Genomic DNA, 21,062 nt, shown 5'->3' with positions numbered 1-21,062 from the left:
ATTTAATGAGATACATTTTGTTATATCTAAATGTTTTAATGGATTTATTGAAATATCTAAAAAAGTTAAACATTTTATTTCTAATATAACACTAGTTAGTTTATTCATTGAACATTTTAATTGTATTAATGAATCATGAGAAAGATCTAATGAAACTAATTGATTTGAAATAATATTTAGAGAAGTTAATGACAAAATAGGAGGAAATGAAAATATTCTATTAAACGAACAATCTAAATTCATTAAATGATTCATTGGAGGAATAGCAGCAATATTATTATGAGAAATATTAAGTTGAGTAAGTGTACTAAAAGAATTACATTGATATAATTCATTATTTCTAATATTTAATTTTTTTAATGATGGTGGAACAAAAGGGATGGCATTTAATTTATTAAATGATAAATCAATTTCTTTTAACATGACATATTCTCTGAGATCTCTAATTGATATAAAATTATTTGAAGAAGCATTTAGTCCAGTAACTTCATTTTCAATACAGTATTGTGAAGTTAATGGAAATTGAGAAATATGAAGAAGAGAAATATCAAGAAATCCGTCATGAAGAAAATCATTAAGGTTAATGGTCATAGAATAAAAACGAATGAAAAACGTTTTTAACTGAAAAAGATTTTCATTTAAAAATTACAAAAACAAAAAAACAAAAATAAAGAAAAAGCTAATGATTAAAAAAAGTTCAATGAAAAAATTACATTTCTAAAGAGTCATAAAATCTGCTTGTGATGGATTAAATGATAATGCTGGAACAATCGTCCATTTTGTACTATCAAATTCCATCCACCCATTTGGAGTTTGAATTACCCATTTATTATATTTATTTGAAAACCGCCATTTCTTTTCCATTAATTGTTTTGCTGCTTTTAATTGACTTTCTTCTCCAACCATTACATAAAACATATAAAACAAAATAAGTTCATTTTTAAATACACCAATTCTTTCTCCAGGGTCATTAATTTCTTTAGATTCAATATGATAATAATTTGGAATACTATTCTTTAGTGATGGAAATGGTGTATTAAATGATCCACATATATGTTTAGGAGTAGAAAGATCAATTCCAAGTGAATTTAAATCAATACCTTTCATTAATAATGAATCAATTGTTTGCTCATTACTATCACTTAATAATATTTCTACTCCTGAAAGTCCATATTCTTCAATGCTTTGTGGTAGTGTTCCTTTCATTTTTGAATCTTCATATGTTTGTTGCATTAATTGTCGTTGGTATTGAGGTGTTTGTTTTTCTCTTTGTACTGTTGCCATTCTTAAAATTTTTACTGGTCATTTTCAGTTTCTTTTTTCTTCTTTTTTTAGTTTTCTTTAAAAAAGAACTGTTTATTATGATAGAACTTTGAATAAAACTATAAAATAGAAAAATAAAACTATAAAAAGTCATCTTAAAACTTTATGGGAAACACACTATCAACATCTTCTGATGTACTTAACTCTTTAGACCTTACGGACACTTGTGGTCTTGATGAAGTAGAAAATATCGGAAATGATTTACTTACTCATTCAGTTCGTGCAAGAGATACTCGTTCCCGAAGAGTATTAGTTACAAAATTGTATTCAGTTCAACCATCAGACGGAGATAAAATAAATGAACTTCTTCAACGATTACATACTGTTAATAAATCAATCGTAAATGTCACTGGATTACTTGGTTTTGTAACAAAAAAAGCTGGTAAAAATGGAAGTATTATTATTTATCAACGTCAATATCTTCCATATAACTTAGCTGATCGTGTTCGTACAGCACCATTCTTTACATTACAAGAAAAATTATTTATTGCTTATCAACTTATAAATGCAGTTAATTCATTACATTCCTTAAATATTGTTCATGGTGATATTAAACCTGAAAACATTTTACTTACATCTTCAAATACTCCATATCTTTCTGATTTTGCTCCTTATAAACCATTTTATATTCCTGATGATAATCCTTATGATTTAAATTTCTTTTTTAATCGTTCTACATGTATTGCACCTGAACGTTTTCAACCAAATCTTAAAGTTGATAAAATGTTTACTGAAACTACTCCATCTGCTGATATATTTTCATTAGGATGTGTATTAGCTTATTTATTCCTTGAAAATTCATTGTTTGATGTTAGTAATATTCTTGATTATAAAAATGGTAAATTTTCAATAACCAATATTCTTTCTGGTATTCAAGTTGATTTTATTCGTGAATTAATTCTTTTAATGGTTGACGCTACTCCTGAAAAACGTCCTACAGCTCAACAATGTTTTGAAATTTGTGAAAAGAACGTCCCATCATATTTTTCTTCACTACTTCAATTATCATATCTTTCACAACAAAACTCAGCAGAATTTGTTCTTCCTGATATTATTTCTTTTATTCGTGAACAATTAAAGATAGAAAAACCAAATATTCCAAAAGAAATAATTGAAAAAGAAATTCAAAGTATTCCTGATGAAGCTACTTTATCTCATTCTTCTCAACTTGCTGTTGAATTAGATAAATTAACTAATCAAACAGAAGAATTACATAAACATCTTGAAGTATTATTAAGTGGACAATGGAGTGATTTAAAAGCAAGATCAGATGCTTTAAATTCAATGAAAAAATTAACAGAACAAATAACAGTTTCTGATGAAAAAGAAAATATTATAAATGAAATTAAAGAAACTAAAAAATATTTTAATAAACAAGAAGAACCATTTATAAGTACAAGTATTCTTCTTTATATATTATTTAGTATTAGAAGAACTCGTGAAAATGTTTTAGAAAAAATACTTTCAATTGTTGATATTTTAATTCATTACTCTGATGATGAAGCACTTTATATGATCATTACACCTGGATTAGTAGATTTAATTATTGGTACTTCAAGTAATCCAATTAAATCTCATTGTTTAAAATCATTAGTTTTAGCTTTAAAATATGTGAAAACACTTCCTTCATCAGCACATTTATTATTCCCAAATTATATTTGTCCAGCTATTGAACAAACTATTGTTAATCAACAAAATATGTCATTCACAATTACTTACGCTTCATATTTTTCACAACTTTTAGAATTATCAAAAAAATTATCATTAAAAGAAGAAGATGGCTCAATGAAAGCTTCTGAACATGAAACTTTATGTAAATTCTTTTTAGAATCATATAAACAAATGCTTTTAAAAAAGAATTTCCATATAACAAGAAATTTAATTAAGTCATATTCCGCTTTAACTTTATTCTGTGGGTATCAGAAAAGTTATAATGAATTACTCCAATATATTACTCAATTCCAACAATCAGATCCAATATTAATTGTTTATTTCTTAGAACAAATTCCATTAGTTGGTAAAGTATATGGAACTAAAGTTTTTGAGTTACATTTCTATCCATTATTACAACAATATCTTTACAGTACTCATGAATATCTGGTTTATCAAACTCTCCTTTCAATTACTAGTTGTGTTTCACTTGATATTATTTCAAGAAGTTACATTTATAGTATTATTCCTTCTATTTGTCCTTTATTAGTTCATCCTAATATTACATTACGTCAAAGTACAGCATTATTACTTGAGGTTATTGCTTCAAAATTGAGTGATGCTCAACGTCATTGTTTCTTATTACCTCATGTTAATGGTATGTTAAGAATTAAATTGTTTAATATTACAGCATCTCATATTAATGCATCACTTTTAAGTTCAATTCCAAGAAATGCATTAAGGTCATTTGACCGAAATGATTTTTCATCAACAATGCATGTTGAAGATATAGTAACTAAATTAGAAAATACAGGAGTAACTAATCCTGATAAATGTTTAAGTAAATTAATTCCTTATTTGATAGCAGTAAAAGAACATGTACCTCGATTGAGTTTACAACAACAAACTTCAATTAGTCGTTTAACAGATGAATTAAAAGTTCATCAACAATTACCATTATGGGGAGTAAATCCAGATGATCCAAACCATACTTATATTCCAATGCAAAACCCAAATACTCCATGTCCACGTGATAGTTCTCGTTATCTTACAGTTGTTAAAGGTTCAGCTCCACCACGTCTACGTAGTATTCCTGATCTTGGATTTATTGATTCTGAAATTCCATCACCAAAACATGAAATAATTCAAGGAATTTGTGTTGCTCATCTCACAGAACATCGTGCACCAATTACATCAATTAGTGTTGGTTCAAATGGAATTTTCTTTGTAACAGGAGATTCTACTGGTATTGTTAAGGTATGGGATATTCTTGGAGTAGAGTCTCTTGAAGTTATGAGATCTAAAGTTACTTATAAAGGTCCAAGTGGTGTAAGTTCTATTGGAACTATTGCAAGAAGTAATGGTATTGTAATTGGATATAGAGATGGTACTATTGAATTACATAGAGTTTGTGTACAAGGAAAAAAATCAACTGTGATGTCAATGAATTTAATAAAAAGTACATCCCTTGGATCAAAAATTATATCTATTCAAAAGAATGCAGACGCTAAAGCAGTTACTATTGTTTGTGAAAATGGTACATTAGCAGTATGGGATATTAGAGATAAAACAGTAGGAATAAGAAAAGAAAATGATGCACGTTTAGGATATGTTTCTGCAATGGCTGTTGCACCAAGTGGAGAATATTGTATTATAGGTACTAATAGAGGTTATCTTGTTTGTTGGGATTTAAGACATACAATTGCAAATATTGGATGGAGAGTACCAACTCATTCAGCAATTACAGAAATTGTATTTATTAAAGAAGAAAATATAGCAACTAATACAAGAGATGGTGATGTTTTTTGTTGGGATATTAAGAATCAAAATTTGAAGTCATTACTTCATTTTGAAGATTTCGGAACAGAAATACCTGAATTAAGTAGTATAATTGAAAAAGTTGAAAGAAGTAGATTTAAACCATCATTTAGTATGGGACCAGATGATTATGGAGTACAACAACTAGATAATTTATTACAAAATCTTCAAAAATGTATTGCACAAAATAATAATCATATTTATTTACCCTATTTCATAAATACATCATTAATAGCATTTGACAGATTTATTATTTCAGGTGGAAGTGATCATATTTTAAGATTTTGGGATGTTGAAGATAATCAAAATAATTTGTCATATGCTGTTGGTGATTTTAAAAAACCACCAACATTTGAAGTATTAAATGAAAATAATATTACTTGTATTAAATGTTTCCCAGTTGAGAGAGAGAAAAGAGGAATTGGAATAAGTGATAACGATCATCACTTAGATGCAATTACTGCTCTTTCAATGTTACCTTCAGCTCAATCATATTATTTGTGTAGTGCTTCACGAGATGGAATAATTAAAATTTGGAAATAATTAAAAAAAAAAATTATAAATGAATTATTTCTTTGTGATTTCATCACATTGTTTTTTACGTTCCATAATCATTTGTCTTTGTGCATTCATTCTATCAGTAACATCTGTTACAGCGTTCATAGAATCATCAGCCATCTTTGTAGTTTTAATATTTAATTATTAGCACAGAGTCAAGAATTTCACTGTTTTTTGATTTGTCTTCTTCATTGCTAAATAATCTTCACGATCTTTTCCAGTTAATACTCTTAATGCCATATCTTCTTCTTCAGTAAATTTAATTTGTCCTTTAATACCTGAGCAATTCATAAATGTTTTTGTAATCATAATATCACCATAATCAAATACTTGTGAATTTGGTTCAAATGTAACACTTAGTTGTTTATTAAATATTTTTAAATATCTAATATATATTTCATTTACTATAAATTGAAGACATGTTGAACAGAGTCTAATTCTTCCTTTTTCTTTTCCACTTTGATTTAAAGCAATATTTAAATGTAATGGTCTTGCTCTCATAAATAATCCAATAATATCTTGAATTAAAATTGAACGTGCTAATGTTTTCTTTTTATTTGCTGTAGTTTCAACAATATCAATATGATCATCAAACATTTTCATTATTGCTGGTACTAAATCATCATTTTCTAATTTCCATAAAATTTGAATTTCAACTGGAACTGGTGGTGTTTCTTTAATTGCTTCAACAAGTACAGGAATTTCTACTCTTGGAGGTGGTACTTGTTTTGATTTAGTATATCTTAATCTTAATTCATAAACAAGTGATTTTGTTGCTTTAATACTATCATCAATTTCTCCTAAATAAGTATCAGTTTTATCTAATAATTGATCAATCATTGCAATTTTTCTTTGTTGTTGTTCAAGTAATTTATAATTTTCTTCTTTAATTTTTTTCATTTCTTCTGCAGTTACTAATGCTTCTTGTGCTGTTTCTATATCAAATTTTCTTTGACTATTATTTTCATGATTATCAACAGTATGTTGTTTATAAATGTTTAAATCTAGAACAGAAAAAGGGAATTTATACATGTAATACATTAAATTGAAACATTCTTCTTCTTGTGACTGTGGAACAAAATAATACATTCTTCCTTCATTATCATAAATTTTAATTTCATTTGTCATTTCTTTAATACTAGAAATTTGTATTTTAACATATAACTTCTTTCCATATTGAGATCTAAAACAAAAGTAATTTTGTGTAATAAATAATTTTCCTTTAATACTATTGTTATTACTTTTGTTTATTACTTTATAACATTGAACAACATCTTCAGTATCACTTAATGAGAAGTCTTGACGAACTTCTTCACTCATCTTTATAAGATCAGCTGCTGCAGACTTATCTTTTGCTTCAATTTTTTGTGAGACTTTCTCACTCATTCTCTTGAATTAACTGATTAAACGAGTTTTTAAAATAAGTGCACTAAAAAAAAATTATTTAATCTTTTTTTTAAAATTATTAGAATCTTCTATATTCTTTGTGGTTCTATGCCTTCTTTTTCTTCTTTTTTATTTCTTTTATCCTTTTATACAGTTGATTTATACCTCTTTTATTTTATTTAATGTTGTTTTGAATAACAAAATAATTATTTTTGATGTTATGATTAAAACAAAACAATTCAAAAACTTCTTTTATTCTTCTCATTAATTCTAAAATAATATAAAAATTGTAAGATCTTGTTTCAACTTTGAATTTATAATGACATTAGAATATAAAGAAACGTTTCATCAATTAAATGGATTTAGTATTTATTCTAGGGAATGGAGACTTAAAGAAGCAAAAGCAACAATTATTGTTCTTCATGGATATGGAGAATATTCTGGTAGATATACAAAAGTTGGAGAATTTTTTGTTAATTCTGGGTTTAATGTTTTTATGCTCGATCTTCCAGGTCATGGAAGATCATCTGGTATTCCTAATAAACCAAAAACATTTATTAATTCAATGGAAACTTATATTAATACTCTTAATGAATATATTGAATTTGTTAAAAATGATATAACAAAAAGAGGATTTTCACTCCCTCTATTTTTTATGGGACATTCTATGGGTGGTTTACTTACATCAATTTTAGCAAGTAGAAGAAATGACATTACTGCATATGTTGCATCAGCACCTGCCTATGTTATTAATAACAATTTGGTTTACTACTTATATTATTTATTTGTAATAATCCTATTTTTCTTCCCATCTTTAATGATCCCAACTAATCCAGCTGATGAAATTTTTACAAATAAAGAAATTGCACGAGAATATGATAATGATCCATATACTTTAACAGCTAAAGCATCTGGTAAAACAGGGTTAGAAATGGCACGGTATGGTGCTATTGAAAAAGATCGTGATTTGACAGTCCCATTTTATTTAATGCATGGTTCTGGTGATAGATTAATTAAAGTAGAAGGTGCAAGAAATAAAGCAAAACATCTTCAAAATCCACTTTCAAAATATGTTGAATATCCTGGAGCTAATCATGTTCTTTTAGAAGAAGATAATCAACAAGAAATGTTGATTGATATTAACAAATGGTTGGATTCTGTTATTCAATCTCAATAACATTTTTTGTATATTTTGTTTTATGAAATTTTTTAGTAAAATATTAATTAATTTATTAAAATGATTTTTTAAGATCCAATAAAACATAAAAAATAAAAATAACTTAAAAATCAACAACAAAAAAAAATATATTTTATTTCATTGATATGAAAAGTCTTTTCATTCTTTTATTAGTTGTAAGTGTTTTATCACAATCACGAAAATTTGAAAACATGGGAACAGACAATGTATTAAATATTTTATCAAATCTCGAAGCTGATATTCGTGATATTGAAACAACAGAAGCAGTTATTAGAGGGGATATAGAATATGATAGAAATTTACATCAAATGCATTTAACTAAATATGAACAATTCCAAATTAAACATGAACTTGCATTTTATAGAAAACAATTAAAACAAACATTAAAGGTAAAAAAAGTATTAGCTCAACGATTCATTAATTTTATGAATAAAGTCCCAAAAAAAGCAGTGAAAATTTTTGAAAAGAAGTTTAATTTACCAAAGAGAATAACACTTTTAAAAAAATGGGCACAAGGTCAACAATTATACATTGAATAAAATTAAGTTAATTTAAAGTACACACTTCTTTGCATTTTAATTTAAGGACATAAATATTATTTTTTTTATCTAAATAATTTAAATAAAATAGTAATACTTCAAAACTCATTTATTATATTTTAACCTCGTAATTCTGTAATAACTCCTTTACCAATAGTTATTTTATTACACCTTAAGAAGAAATGACTAAATGAATCATTATTCACACGAGTATCAACACATAATGGTTTTTGAAGAATGATCTCTACATTAGCTTGAATTACATCTTTTAATTTTTTTGGTTTAACTTTAACATCTTGTATTCCTGAGAAGAAAATTCGTGCAAAAACACAGGGTGAAGAACCAGTTGAACAATAAAATGACATTAAAGTTCCTCTTCTAATAGTCAAATCTCTACAATTCAAATCAACAGTTGCATGAAACTTTCTATAACAAGTTGGTGGTTCAGCTGGTGATCCAATAACATATCCTTTCATTATGTTAATGTTAGTTCCATCAACTTGTATTTCAACAATATCTCCTGCACCAGCACAATCAATAATTTGATTTCCTTTTTTAATTTTTTTTATTACTCCATGAGTTTGAGTTGGATAAATAATAATATCATCTTTCTCTCCAATAACACCAGAAGAAATGATTCCAGTTATAGTGCTTCCATTACCTTGTTTATAAGAATCATTACAAATAAATCTTAGTGGTTTTTCAATGTCATGAAATTGTACACCCTCTTCAGAAATTACTGAAAGTAAACTTTCTTGACACCACTTACATGAATTTGTTGGTTTTATTAAATTCTCACCTGAAAGTCCACTAATAGGAATATATCGTATATTTATATTGTCAAGACTATATTGTTTTAATACTTCTTCAGCAACACTAACAACACTTTTATATTTTGATTCACTCCATTTTACTGAATCCATTTTGTTAATAGCAACAATAATTTTTGATACAGTTGAATATGCCAAGGTTGAGACAATATCTAAAAATGCTCCTTCATATGTACATTTTAAATTGTGTTTATCAACATCTACAACAACAACAGCCACATCAGCTTCATTCATTGCATCGATAGTTTTCATAAGAAAATCTGTATGTCCAGGTGCATCTAATATTCTGATATTTTTATGATTATATTGGAATTCAACAGCTCCAACAGATATAGTAATTCCTCTATTTCTTTCTTCATCATCAGTATCCATAACCCATGCATATTCAAATGATTTCTTTCCTTTTTCTCCACATTCTCTTTTGTTTTTTTCGATTTGTGAATGAGTAACACCTCCAAGTTCTTGTAAAATATGACCAACTGTTGTTGATTTACCTGAGTCTACATGACCACAGAAAATAACAGTTAATGGTGTTTGATTTGTTTTGTGCATTTCTTTTACTTTGTTGATGATTTCTAAATGTCTTTTTTGAGAATGTTGGACTGTTGGCATTGAACGTGGAGAGGGAGATGGAAGTGGACTTGGAGTCTTATGAGTACTTGATTTATTTTTTGGAAGAGGAGATTTAGTGATTGGGACTGGTGTTTTCATTTTTGGTGGTTGTTTGTCTATAACCTTTGTTTTTGTTGCTTTCTTTTTAAATGAGGCAATGGTACGTTTAACATCATAATCATTCTTTTCTAGTGCAACTTCAACTTGTTCTTCAGTCAATGTATCTGCAATTTCTTCAGGTAGAAACCCAAAGACGTCTTCTATTAATTCTTCGATTTCTCTTTGAGATAATTCTTCTGATTCATCATAATATGCCATAGTCTTGATTTTAAAAGAGGATTGGTTTTCTTTTTAGTTTTTTCTCTTTTTTTTTGAAATTTCCCATTTTTGTAAATTCTATTTTTGAATATGAGGATTAATATTTGAAAGGAAATAAATTGGAATTGATATGAATTGTTATTCTTCCTTAATTCTACGGTACAGTCTGGCATAAAAGAACACTATTTGCTTTTATCATTAGTTGAGTAGTAAAAGAATTATTTAAAAAACTCATACTTCTTAATTTGTTATTATGTTTCATAAAATTGTTAAACAAAAGAATCATCTATTAAAAATATTAATGTAAATTGTTTAAAACATCATAACTGTTTAGTTAAAGAAAGTAAATTTTAATAGAAAGAATATAAATAATAAAATAACATTGAGTCATTAAATTTTATTTATTTGCAAAAATAATAAAAAGCATCAAATACTATATAAACAATAGGGATATACCATTACTATATTCACTGAATTATTAGTAAATAAGTACAGAATCAATAAAACTTTAAAAGAACTTTATCTTGGTTTTGTTTCTCTAGGTATTCATCTTGTATTTCAAGATAAATCAAATAGAGCAATTAACAGTGACTGAGTTATCTAATTATAATATTAAACTTCCTTTTTGTCAGATACATAAAATGTCTTGAATATTAATTTTTAAATAAATTATTTTTTCTTGAAACACCATTCTTGTACTAGTTAAATGATTAGAGTGTGGGTGTCTTTATGAACTAATAAGATAATTAAAATTATAACTTCCAAAGGATAACGGTTTTAAATTTATGAATAACAATTTTTATAATAAAAATTAAACTAACTTTTAGTATTATTAAAAATTTGTTTTTTGAATAATTAGGAAATAAAATAAATTTTCAATTTCAACTATGAAATGCGTTTCACAATTGAATTTGAATTTATTATGAGAATTATTTTAATAGATAAGGAAAGAAAAACATATTTATTAATTTCTTTTCAGTTAGAATAATTGTAGTGTGGATATACTATAATACGTCAAGACATAATGAATAAAAATGATCAGTACGTATTTAATAGAAAATAATATTATAAAGAGTTTATAAAGAACTGTTTGATTTATCTTCAATAAGAAAAATATAATTTTATAAAACTGATATCTGATATAAGAAATAAAACAACTCAAACCATTTTTATGTTACTTATAGAAAATAACAAAAAAAAAATAATAATGACACTGATTTAAAAAGAAGAAATTAAATCAATTGAAGATCTTTAAAAAAAACATAATGAATTCTAATTTAAAATTATCATCTTCTACAACATTAGATGATGATGAATCTTCTGTTGATATCATTGACATAGAAAGTATTACTCAAAACGAAATAGAATCAGTTAAAGAGATATTCAAAACTATGACACAAAGAAGGTATGAAAGAAAATTTTTAGGTACAGATACTTTTTCAACAACAAGTAGAAAAATATCATTTTTATTTATTCTCTCATTGGGAGGATATTTGTTTGGTTTAATTATTAAATATTTTACTAATATAATAGAAAATGATCAACAATCATCAATAGATGAAACAACAAATTCTTTTGGTGTATTTCTAATTCAACAGTTAAATGAAATATTAATAATGATAGTAATGACCATTTCTATTACTCTTTCTTTACATATCTTAAGACCTTTTATTGTAGTTTTAATGTTTGAATTATATTGGTTTACAATATTATTCTTTTTATTAGAAGCATATAATTCATTTTCATTAACTATTCTTTCAATATTAATATTAGTTATTATCGTATTAATTACATTATTATTTTCAACATTCTTTTCTACTATATTAAAACATATTCCATTATTCATTTTTCTAAGACCAACAATTGTTTCAGTAGAAGAATCATCAAAAGGATTTAGAAGATATATTCTTGAAACTACTAACTTTCTCACTAGAAAAAAGAAAAAATATACACTTGAAGGTAAATTAAATAACAGTTCATTGGAAGGAACTATTGTTTGGGTTGATAATCAGATGTTAGGTGAATCATTAACAGGAGAATGGAGAAATAAAATGCTTGTAGGTCCATTTGAATCAATAATTATAGGACAACGATCATTAATTCATTCAGTAACTTTAATGGCATTTAATTCTAAATTCTATCAAGGAATTATTTCATTTCATTATTCATTAATATCTGTTGAGTGTTGTTATTCTGGAACAATTCTTTATGTTTGTTTCTTAATAATTATTATTTAAATAATATTCATCTTTAGAATTTACCAAAAGTAACTCAAATTTACAGTAAAAAATGTCAATGTATAGGAGACTGTACTTGTTGTAGAGATATTATTGAAGATATTCATAGTGTTAAAGAAACTTCAACAATAGATTCATTAAATGTACAATTAAATGAAAATACGAATATGATTAACGTTTCTTCTTCGTCAAAAGAATTAAATGAAGTAACTTTAAGAATAAGTAAAAGAAGTGATTCAAAAATGAAAGCAATTAAAATAAGTGGTCTTGAAGAAGAATCAAAACTTGCTATTATATATCTTACTGGTTCAATTCATAAAGAACAACGTCAAAAAGAATTTGCACAATTCTTGGCATTAGCTAAATTCCCAGAAACTGTTTTTCCAATAATTTGTCATCTCTCCCAAAATAATGAAACTCCTGATTATGATGATCCATATCTTCATATTGCATTTTCTAATTTACTTCAATCAATTCTTTCTACTCAAACTCAACACATTAGTATAATTGCAACATCTGATACGTTATTATTTCTTTTTAAATCATATTCATTATGGAGTACATTAATAAATGATTCTATTCATATTGACAATTTAATTGTTATTAATCCAATAGATATCCCAACAATAAATTATTCTCGTTATAAGAAAGATTGGATTTCATTATTTACTCTTTGTAAAAGAACAACAATATATTCTTTAACTTCTTCTCTTGCTGCAATTCATTTATTAGAATTTATATTAAAAGTAAAACGTTCTTTGCATTTAAATTCTTCTTTTGAAAAGTTAGATATTATAGATGTAGATGACCTTGACCAAACAAATTATTTTTCATTAAATGAAGTATTTATTCAAGATATTGTAGAACTTCTTTGTTTGTTGTATTATCTTGATGTTACTGATAAATAATAAAATAACAATTTAGTGTTCAATAAACCTGCTAGATTACGTATGACTTCATTACAACAATATTCATCCAACTTCTTCAAATTTTCGTTAGTACCAAAATTTGTTAGAATGGTTTAACTTTCTTTTTATTTTATTTCTTTTTTAATTCTTTTAGTAAATTAAAAAGAAGTACTTTAAATAATGCCAATTGAAAGAATTAAAAATAATTATATTATTTATTTATTAATTTTATAAGAAAAAAGTAATTTTAATTCAATTAAACTTACTATAAAACATTTAAAATTTAAAAAAATAATTTAAAAGCACAAAAACCAACCAAAAATTGAAAAAACAAAAAAGAACTTTTATTTAAATAATTTAGATGACTTTATTTATTACCCTCTTCATCGTTTTTGTAGTTGCTAAAGAGCCACAAGTAGCTCCTGTTATTGGATTTTCTAACAGTTTTACATTTTCTCATACTGGAGCAAACAAAACATTAGATTTAAAAACATTAAATTTAGATATTGAAAAAGTTATTGAGAGTGATGTTGATCAAGTTGTATTCTTTATAGACTATAATATTAATACATTTGATTTTGAAGAGTTTACTAAATATAATGGTTATACTACACTTAGAGTTTGTTTTATTTTATTCTTTTATTTTTATAAGTACATTATCTCTTATTTAAATTAGAACTATACTTTAAACTCTCTTTCTTCATTTGAAGCTGAAACTACTACAATTTCTTTTGTTGATGTTTTAAATAATTTAGAATTAAATATTACAAATAATAAAATTCATAATAGAAATGTTTATCTTTATACTGATTCAGCTACTTTAACTGATACTTCATTATTTAATTTTGCACAAAATTATGCCACAGTTAAAATACTTAATCAAGACGATTTTACTTCTATTAATAAATCTGCTCTTGTAGTTATTGCATTTAGAAACGTTGGTTCATTTGATCGTTTAAAATTAAATGATCAAATTATTAAAAATTATTTTAATCAAAATTCTGAATACACTAATGTTGCTTTCTATGGTTCTCTTCATTTAGTTGAAAAAGATACTATTACTTCAGCTACTTGGTATAATACTGCTACTCTTTCTATTCTTTTTGTTGTATTCATTCTTTTAATTCTTCTCTGGTTTATGATGCATTTTATGTTAGCTGTTCAAAGTATTGGTCCAGCTGTATTTGCTAAACCAAAGACTGATTAGTTCTGAAAACAAATTTAAATGCATTTTGTGTTATTTTTCTTTTTTAATTATTATTTTCTTTCACATAAAGCATTCAAATTTATTATGTGTTAATGATTTAAATTATTATAAATTAATTTCTTTTTAAATACTCTAATTTATTATTACTACTTTTTTCTTTTATCTTTCTTGAATACAATTAAACATATTCTTCTTAACTTTACTTTTTCATAATAACTAGTGTTACGTTTATTTAATTAATTGTCTTTTTTGATAATACTTTTTTAAATGATATTTACTTTTTAAAAAATTAATTTCTATTACTTGTAATTTCTACAATTTATTTCATTTATAACCATTAAAACATTAAAGAGTAATTAGTGGCTCAATGATTTGTAATTTAGTTGTACCTTAGAAAATTAATTTCTACACTATTTATTTGAAAAATTTATTTTAATTATTGTGATATTTTTACTCTTCTTATATATTTTCTTTAATTATCTAGTTAGAGATTTGTATTTAAGAAATAAGTAAGAATTAATAATCATCCAATCATTACTAAAAAATAATATTCTAATATACTCTACAAATTTACTAGTTCAAATAATAACACAACGCTATATAATGTTAATAATTTAAATGAATTTTTCTTTGAAATAATTGTACTTTTATTCCTAATTTCATTGATATCAATTAGTTATGATTAACAATAATTTTGCTTGAAGAAGATACTTTTAAATTAAATAATACTTATCTTACTAATACTGATATTTCAAATAATATCATAGAACAATAGACTAAAATTATAATTTGTTTATAACAAAAAAGAGCGATAACTTTAATGTATGTATGTCATCATATGAATATCAATTCTAAAAACAAGATTCATTACAAGAATTAACAATAAAAGTATTAAATTTTCAAGAAAATTCAATACATTTTTAGAGATAGAAAATATTAGAATCTTGTAGAAATTTCTTTATAAAAATATGTTAATTGAATACATTTAATAATAAGAATCATATTTTAATTTTATTTGATTCCTTATTAAAGAAAATAATTGGAATAATTTTTTTTTGTTTACTTAAACATAAAAATCAACTCATAATTTCAAATGCTTGTTCTTCTTCTTATTACCCTTGCTTTTGCATGGAGACCTAATCCATCATATGGGTTAACTAATTTTAAAGATATGATTACAACATGGTGTGCAAATGTTGATAGTGCTAATTTTAAAGGAAGTAGACCAGCTGGTCTTTGTCAACTACGATGGAATGGGAATGGTTATACCCAAAACCTTATTCAAGGTGATGGGTTTGCATTTCAAGTTAATGGAAAGAAGTTTTCAAACCCATTCCAATTTGTTGGATCAAATAGTATTGAATATCCAGGAGAATATTTATTTAATATTAAATACTATGCTTTAAATTCTCTTCAAATTGATGCATCTATAACTAAAAGATATATGGTAGTTCCAAATAAACATATAGTTCTTGAAAAATATGACATAACTAATACTGGTAATTCTCCATTAAATTTTAACTTATTTGATTATGTTAATTCTTCAAGTGTTGAAAATAATGTTATTGGAGGATCAATTGCATCAACTAAAGCATTATACTTTGACTATAAAAATGATTATACTAATTATCAAAATACTGTAGTTGTTTTTGGACTTGTAGACACAGACACAATTTCTTTTGGTGATTCTACAGGATATACTCCAGTAGATTATTTCAATACTAACGGAAGACTTGATGGTGTCTCTTCAAAAACATCTCCATCAATGATTGGAGCTCTTCAAAAAGAGGTTATTATTAATGCAGGTAGTACAGTTTCAATTCTTGCATATAGAGCACTTGCTAATAGTATTTCTGAAGCAGAGGAAATATCAAAAGAAATTATTAATAACTCATGGGAATCATACTATCAAGAATTAAAGTCATATTCTGATGAGAAGTTCTCTCACTACAAATTACCATCTTTTAAAAATGAAGCTGAAAGAAAAATGTGGTATTCTAGTGTATTTACTCTTCTTTATTCTCAAAACCCAACTCTTGGAACTCTTGTTGCATCATATCATCCATTATATTATTATAAAGTTTGGTCTAGAGATGCAGTTTTTGCTTCAATTATTATGATGGCTCTTGGAGAAACTGAAGGTGCAGAAAAATTCCTTAAATGGTTATCTACTTCTGAATTAAGAGATGGAGGATTTTTCCCAACCAACTATGATTGGTATACTGGTAAAATATGTGATTTTGTTGAGCCACAATATGATTCAGTTGGAGTTGCTTTAACAGCTTATTATTATTACTATACTCAAACTAAAAAAACTGATCTTTTACTAAGTGATTCAGTTAAAACAAGAATTAGAACTCTTGAAGATTTCTTAATGCAAAGAGATTATCATAATTTAATCAAACCTGATTATTCTATTTGGGAAGAAAGCAGTGATGGTTGGACTGGAAATTCATTACCTACACAATATTATGCATTTACTCAAATTCAAGGACACCATGGATTGTTATGTGCTGCTATGATCGAAAAAGATATTTATAAAGATCTTAATAGAGCAGATGACTTAATAAATAGAGCAGAAGAAATTAGTAAATCATTTGATCAATACTTCTGGAATGAAGAAGGTCAATATTATGTACAAGCCATTTGGTCTGATAGCAAAGAACAAAAAGTAGTAATTGATGCATCTACTGCAACTATGTTGTTCAGTGATATTGTGGTTAATCAAGAACGAATTAAAAAACACTTAAATAAGATTAGAAGTGATTTGACTAAATTATCATATGGTATCTCACGTTATTATAATGACCCTTATTTCTTTAAGTCTAAATTTAATCCAGCTGGTAAAGAAGTTGGTGAAGCTAGTCCACCATGGGGTGTAACCACTATGTTTATGAGTTGGGCTGAGATGTTAGCTGATGAGATTGATGGACACAAATCTTTAACAGCTAATAGAATCCAATGGATGATTGATCACACTGGACCAGATTTTATTCCTTGTGGTGAAGCTGTTGATGGAATAAGTGGAGACCCTGTTATGGCATCAATGCCTGATGTATATGAACATGCTGGTGTATACATTATGACCGTATTACAATATCAAAACCTCGTTCCACTTTTCAATTATAAAAAATGGTAATTGAATTAAAAATTGAAAAGAAAAAATTTATTTTTATTTCTTAATAAAAGCAATAAAGTGAGTATTAATAGAATTGGTTTCTTTGTTCTAAGGGAGATAGATTAATTTAATAATACTGTCAATTAATTCAGTTGTGTATGTTGTTGTGATAGAGGCATGTTCCATATCACCCTTCATGTTTTAGCTACAGTGTTTTTGATTTCTTTTATGTTATCAATTTTAATTTTTTTAATTTAATGCTTTCTGTATTTACTAATTAATTTATAGAGATTATTAGTACAATTATTTTAATATTTCTTAATTTCTCTTCTATATTCTATTTTTTTTTTTTTTTTTTTTAATTCTTTGTGAATATTTCTTTTCTTCAAATAGGCTCTATTAATATTGTAGTCTGCCACAATAATCATAATAAATAACAGACTAGTTTTATTCTTTTTTATCTAATACATAAATACTTAATTTATTGATGATGATATTTTTTTCAATTAATATGAATATATTATATTATATTATATTAATTCATGTTTCTAGTTATTTATTTTCATTATGATTAAAATTAAATCATCCAATATAATGATATTATCATAATTTCTATATATTTCATTCCAAATTATGATTTGATTTATTTCATTTATTTTAATTGAATGATGATAATGATAAGATATTCATCATCAATATCAGTAGTGTTATTTTTTATGATAATGTTTTTTATTATTGAATTACACTCTATTTTCTATGATTGAGTTTATTTTCATTTTAATATATATTTTAGTTGTTTATTTTATTCTATGTGACTTTTTAATATTATTAATGTATTCTTTATCATTACTACATTGAAATTTATCATTTTTATTATGTTTTCTATTTGTTCATTTCTTAATTTCTTATTTAATTTCTTATTTAACAAATTAATTGCAAAACAATACAACACATCAATTAAAATTCTATTTGTTTGATTTGTTGTGTTTTCTTCTCTTCTTGACTGATTATTATTTCTTGTTTTTTGATATTCAATGTTTTGTTCTTTTATTTCTAATATTGTATTTTTCATAATGGTAGTTTTATTCATTTGTATTGTCCATGGTGATGATGTTCTCAATACTTGTTATGTATTTATCTTTAATATCATTGTTTTCTTCTTCTTAATTTCTGAAATAAAAAAATAAATAATAAATTGATGATGATTTGATATTATTTGTTTTTGTTCTTCATTTCCTATTTGTGTATTGTTTAATTCTTCTTTTGTTTTTTCTGTAATCTCATAGTTTTCAATTACACTTTTTTGATATTCAGTGTTATTTCTATTTTATATTTCATTTATTTTTCATTGTAATGAAATATTTTATTATTTTAATTTAGAATTTTCTTATTTCATTATATATAGTTTGAATATTGTTTATTTGTGTTTGAATCTTTTCGATTTCTTCTTCAAACTCTTTTCTAATTGTACTTCATGTTTTTTGAATTATTTCATTGGAGATAATTTGTTCTTATTCTTTCTTTTTTGTTTGAAGTTCTTTAATAGTTTCTTCTATTTCTTTGATTTTATTTTGAAGAATGTTAATTTCTTATTTGTTATATTCTTCTTCTTTATCTTGTGTTTTTTATTTATGTTATTTTTAATTTCTTATTATTGTACTTTTATTTCATTTCTTTGTTTTTGATTCATTTTTCATTTGTTTTAATATCTTCTTCAATTATTTTATTTTCTATTTGTTTTCTTCTTTGTTTTTCTTTATTATTTTATTCTTATTGAATATAATTCTTGGACAATATTGTACCATCTCTTTTCTTTACCTTCATACTTTTTAAGTATTTCTGAATATTCTCATTTCTCCCATTTTCTTGTTATTCTTTTAATTTTCATTTTAATTTCTTTTTTTGTTAATAATTTAGATTTCTTATTTGTATAATGTTTATTATCATTATATTTACATTGTTTCTTATTTGTTTTTATTTGTATTCTTCTTTTTCTATTCACTTTTCTCTTGTTATTTCTTTTATCATAATTATTATGTATTTTATTGTTATTTCATTCATTCTTTTCTTTGAACTTGAATACTTGTTTCTTGTTTGATTTTCATTACAAGATTCTATTACATTACTCAATAAGCATTACAACAAAATATAATGTATATTCTGAATTGATAAAAAGAACAAAATGAAACAAAGAAATAAGAAGATAAATAGATAAAATATATAAGAAATAATAAACAAAGGAAAATAAAGATATAAAATAAAGATATAAAGAAAAAGAAATAATAAAAAAGAAAGATAAAAATAAGAATATAAAAATAAAATAAAAAGAAATAAAGAATAAAAAGAGAATTATAAAACAAATATAAAGAATGATATATCAACAATAAGAGAGAAAAGAGTAATATCAAAAAGAATAAATAAGAAAAGAATAATAATAATAATAATATAAATGATAATCAATTATAATTTGTTTCTACTTCAATTTATATTGTATCATTTATTGTATTTTTATTTCATTCATCACTATTTAAAACAATCTGTTGGTTCTTTCATTTTTCATTAATTCTTTTTTACACTCACATTTATAAAAACATCTCCATCCAAATGATGTAATAGATGATTGTATATTAATTGATTTTAATGATATGCATCTATAAAAACACCATTAACCTATTTCAGTATGATGATGGAAAAATAAATTCATTAATATCTTTCTTTTCAATATTTTTTCTATTTATTATTTTTAAATGCTTTTGTATTTCAGTACTAACTAACACTGGTTCATTCACAAATATTCTTTCTTTAATAATAAATTGTAGATTGTCTATATTCATCGATGTTAATGATGAACATTAAAAAAACAACAATCTTCTAATTTACTAATAGATATGGTATATTAATTGATGATAATGTGTACAATTTTTAAAACAACCACTTTCTAATTTAGTCATTGTTGTAGGTATATAAATCGAAGTTAATGATGAACATTCTGAAAAACAATAACTTCCTATTCCACTGATTGATGATGGTATATTAATTGATAATAATTCATAACAATGTTCAAAACAATAATCTCCAAGTGATTTAACTTCTGATGGTATTGTATTCACATATGGATTTCTATCATATTGTGTGTATATTCTATATTTTTACATATATTTCATTCTTCATTCTTCATTCTCTTTTAAATATATTGAATAACTAATATCGTACTTTATTCCATATTATTTTTTAAATATTCTTCCATCATTAAATATTTCATTATATTTATTATAAATATGAAATATTTCAATATTATGAAATAATTTTCTTGAATATTCATTTAATGGAATTGGATTAAAATGAAATCGTTCTATATTT

The 21,062-nt window shown here is 24.6% G+C and overlaps 10 protein-coding genes across 10 annotated transcripts in view, besides 31 other annotated features; 6 read left to right on the top strand and 4 right to left on the bottom strand.

The window, feature by feature from the left end:
* The window catches only part of EDI_028630 (dual specificity protein phosphatase, putative), a gene marked incomplete at both ends in the record, with an annotated part of 1,601 nt that extends 1,010 nt beyond the window's left edge, over nt 1–591 (bottom strand). Inside the window, one exon of the mRNA XM_001740877.1 lies at nt 15–591. Within this exon, the coding sequence (XP_001740929.1) occupies nt 15–591 (577 nt within the window). The remainder of the gene's footprint in view (nt 1–14) is intronic.
* Nucleotides 325–361: a sequence feature (AT_rich).
* A 126-nt stretch (nt 592–717) lies between the features above and the next one.
* Nucleotides 718–1,284, bottom strand: EDI_028620 (uncharacterized protein; the record flags this gene model as incomplete). The annotated part of the gene is made up of 1 exon (XM_001740876.1): nt 718–1,284. One exon carries the CDS (start codon nt 1,282–1,284, stop codon nt 718–720), a length of 567 nt encoding a protein of 188 aa, XP_001740928.1.
* A 144-nt stretch (nt 1,285–1,428) lies between these two features.
* Nucleotides 1,429–5,334, top strand: EDI_028610 (uncharacterized protein; the record flags this gene model as incomplete). Its single annotated transcript, XM_001740875.1, has 1 exon — nt 1,429–5,334. One exon carries the CDS (start codon nt 1,429–1,431, stop codon nt 5,332–5,334), a length of 3,906 nt encoding a protein of 1,301 aa, XP_001740927.1.
* Nucleotides 2,651–2,697: a sequence feature (AT_rich).
* Nucleotides 5,313–5,364: a sequence feature (AT_rich).
* A 129-nt stretch (nt 5,365–5,493) lies between these two features.
* Nucleotides 5,494–6,735, bottom strand: EDI_028600 (uncharacterized protein; the record flags this gene model as incomplete). The annotated part of the gene is made up of 1 exon (XM_001740874.1): nt 5,494–6,735. One exon carries the CDS (start codon nt 6,733–6,735, stop codon nt 5,494–5,496), a length of 1,242 nt encoding a protein of 413 aa, XP_001740926.1.
* Nucleotides 5,713–5,762: a sequence feature (AT_rich).
* A 44-nt stretch (nt 6,736–6,779) lies between the features above and the next one.
* Nucleotides 6,780–6,817: a sequence feature (AT_rich).
* Nucleotides 6,818–7,054: 237 nt separating this feature from the next.
* On the top strand, nt 7,055–7,912 carry EDI_028590 (monoglyceride lipase, putative; the record flags this gene model as incomplete). Its single annotated transcript, XM_001740873.1, has 1 exon — nt 7,055–7,912. One exon carries the CDS (start codon nt 7,055–7,057, stop codon nt 7,910–7,912), a length of 858 nt encoding a protein of 285 aa, XP_001740925.1.
* Nucleotide 7,913: 1 nt separating this feature from the next.
* Nucleotides 7,914–8,051: a sequence feature (AT_rich).
* Nucleotides 8,052–8,058: 7 nt separating this feature from the next.
* On the top strand, nt 8,059–8,472 carry EDI_028580 (uncharacterized protein; the record flags this gene model as incomplete). Its single annotated transcript, XM_001740872.1, has 1 exon — nt 8,059–8,472. One exon carries the CDS (start codon nt 8,059–8,061, stop codon nt 8,470–8,472), a length of 414 nt encoding a protein of 137 aa, XP_001740924.1.
* Nucleotides 8,473–8,521: 49 nt separating this feature from the next.
* Nucleotides 8,522–8,562: a sequence feature (AT_rich).
* Nucleotides 8,563–8,591: 29 nt separating this feature from the next.
* EDI_028570 (elongation factor 1-alpha, putative) lies at nt 8,592–10,232 on the bottom strand (the record flags this gene model as incomplete). Its single annotated transcript, XM_001740871.1, has 1 exon — nt 8,592–10,232. The coding sequence occupies one exon, from the start codon at nt 10,230–10,232 to the stop codon at nt 8,592–8,594; it is 1,641 nt and encodes a 546-aa protein (XP_001740923.1).
* Nucleotides 10,233–10,576: 344 nt separating this feature from the next.
* Nucleotides 10,577–10,655: a sequence feature (AT_rich).
* Nucleotides 10,656–10,881: 226 nt separating this feature from the next.
* Nucleotides 10,882–10,910: a sequence feature (AT_rich).
* Nucleotides 10,911–11,007: 97 nt separating this feature from the next.
* Nucleotides 11,008–11,108: a sequence feature (AT_rich).
* A 389-nt stretch (nt 11,109–11,497) lies between these two features.
* EDI_028560 (uncharacterized protein) lies at nt 11,498–13,494 on the top strand (the record flags this gene model as incomplete). The annotated part of the gene is made up of 3 exons (XM_001740870.1): nt 11,498–12,442; nt 12,487–13,342; nt 13,394–13,494. The coding sequence occupies 3 exons, from the start codon at nt 11,498–11,500 to the stop codon at nt 13,492–13,494; spliced, it is 1,902 nt and encodes a 633-aa protein (XP_001740922.1).
* Nucleotides 11,734–11,764: a sequence feature (AT_rich).
* Nucleotides 12,452–12,477: a sequence feature (AT_rich).
* A 5-nt stretch (nt 13,495–13,499) lies between the features above and the next one.
* Nucleotides 13,500–13,542: a sequence feature (AT_rich).
* A 29-nt stretch (nt 13,543–13,571) lies between these two features.
* Nucleotides 13,572–13,679: a sequence feature (AT_rich).
* A 59-nt stretch (nt 13,680–13,738) lies between these two features.
* On the top strand, nt 13,739–14,584 carry EDI_028550 (uncharacterized protein; the record flags this gene model as incomplete). Its single annotated transcript, XM_001740869.1, has 2 exons — nt 13,739–13,996; nt 14,054–14,584. The coding sequence occupies 2 exons, from the start codon at nt 13,739–13,741 to the stop codon at nt 14,582–14,584; spliced, it is 789 nt and encodes a 262-aa protein (XP_001740921.1).
* Nucleotides 14,118–14,158: a sequence feature (AT_rich).
* Nucleotides 14,332–14,371: a sequence feature (AT_rich).
* Nucleotides 14,585–14,679: 95 nt separating the features above from the next.
* Nucleotides 14,680–14,730: a sequence feature (AT_rich).
* An 81-nt stretch (nt 14,731–14,811) lies between these two features.
* Nucleotides 14,812–14,880: a sequence feature (AT_rich).
* Nucleotides 14,881–14,995: 115 nt separating this feature from the next.
* Nucleotides 14,996–15,025: a sequence feature (AT_rich).
* Nucleotides 15,026–15,541: 516 nt separating this feature from the next.
* Nucleotides 15,542–15,601: a sequence feature (AT_rich).
* A 76-nt stretch (nt 15,602–15,677) lies between these two features.
* On the top strand, nt 15,678–17,723 carry EDI_028540 (uncharacterized protein; the record flags this gene model as incomplete). The annotated part of the gene is made up of 1 exon (XM_001740868.1): nt 15,678–17,723. One exon carries the CDS (start codon nt 15,678–15,680, stop codon nt 17,721–17,723), a length of 2,046 nt encoding a protein of 681 aa, XP_001740920.1.
* Nucleotides 15,958–15,979: a sequence feature (AT_rich).
* A 3-nt stretch (nt 17,724–17,726) lies between the features above and the next one.
* Nucleotides 17,727–17,762: a sequence feature (AT_rich).
* Nucleotides 17,763–17,768: 6 nt separating this feature from the next.
* Nucleotides 17,769–18,177: a repeat region.
* A 3-nt stretch (nt 18,178–18,180) lies between these two features.
* Nucleotides 18,181–18,351: a repeat region.
* Nucleotides 18,339–19,016: a repeat region.
* A 6-nt stretch (nt 19,017–19,022) lies between these two features.
* Nucleotides 19,023–19,879: a repeat region.
* A 3-nt stretch (nt 19,880–19,882) lies between these two features.
* Nucleotides 19,883–19,941: a microsatellite.
* Nucleotides 19,942–19,943: 2 nt separating this feature from the next.
* Nucleotides 19,944–20,069: a microsatellite.
* A 60-nt stretch (nt 20,070–20,129) lies between these two features.
* Nucleotides 20,130–20,169: a microsatellite.
* A 223-nt stretch (nt 20,170–20,392) lies between these two features.
* Nucleotides 20,393–20,451: a sequence feature (AT_rich).
* Nucleotides 20,452–20,950: 499 nt separating this feature from the next.
* Nucleotides 20,951–21,011: a sequence feature (AT_rich).
* Nucleotides 21,012–21,062: the final 51 nt, after the last annotated feature.

Source organism: Entamoeba dispar, genomic scaffold, assembly GCF_000209125.1.
Source record: "Entamoeba dispar SAW760 scf_1105229463291 genomic scaffold, whole genome shotgun sequence".
NCBI lineage: Eukaryota > Evosea > Mastigamoebida > Endamoebidae > Entamoeba > Entamoeba dispar.
This window is presented reverse-complemented; position numbering and strand designations above follow the sequence as displayed.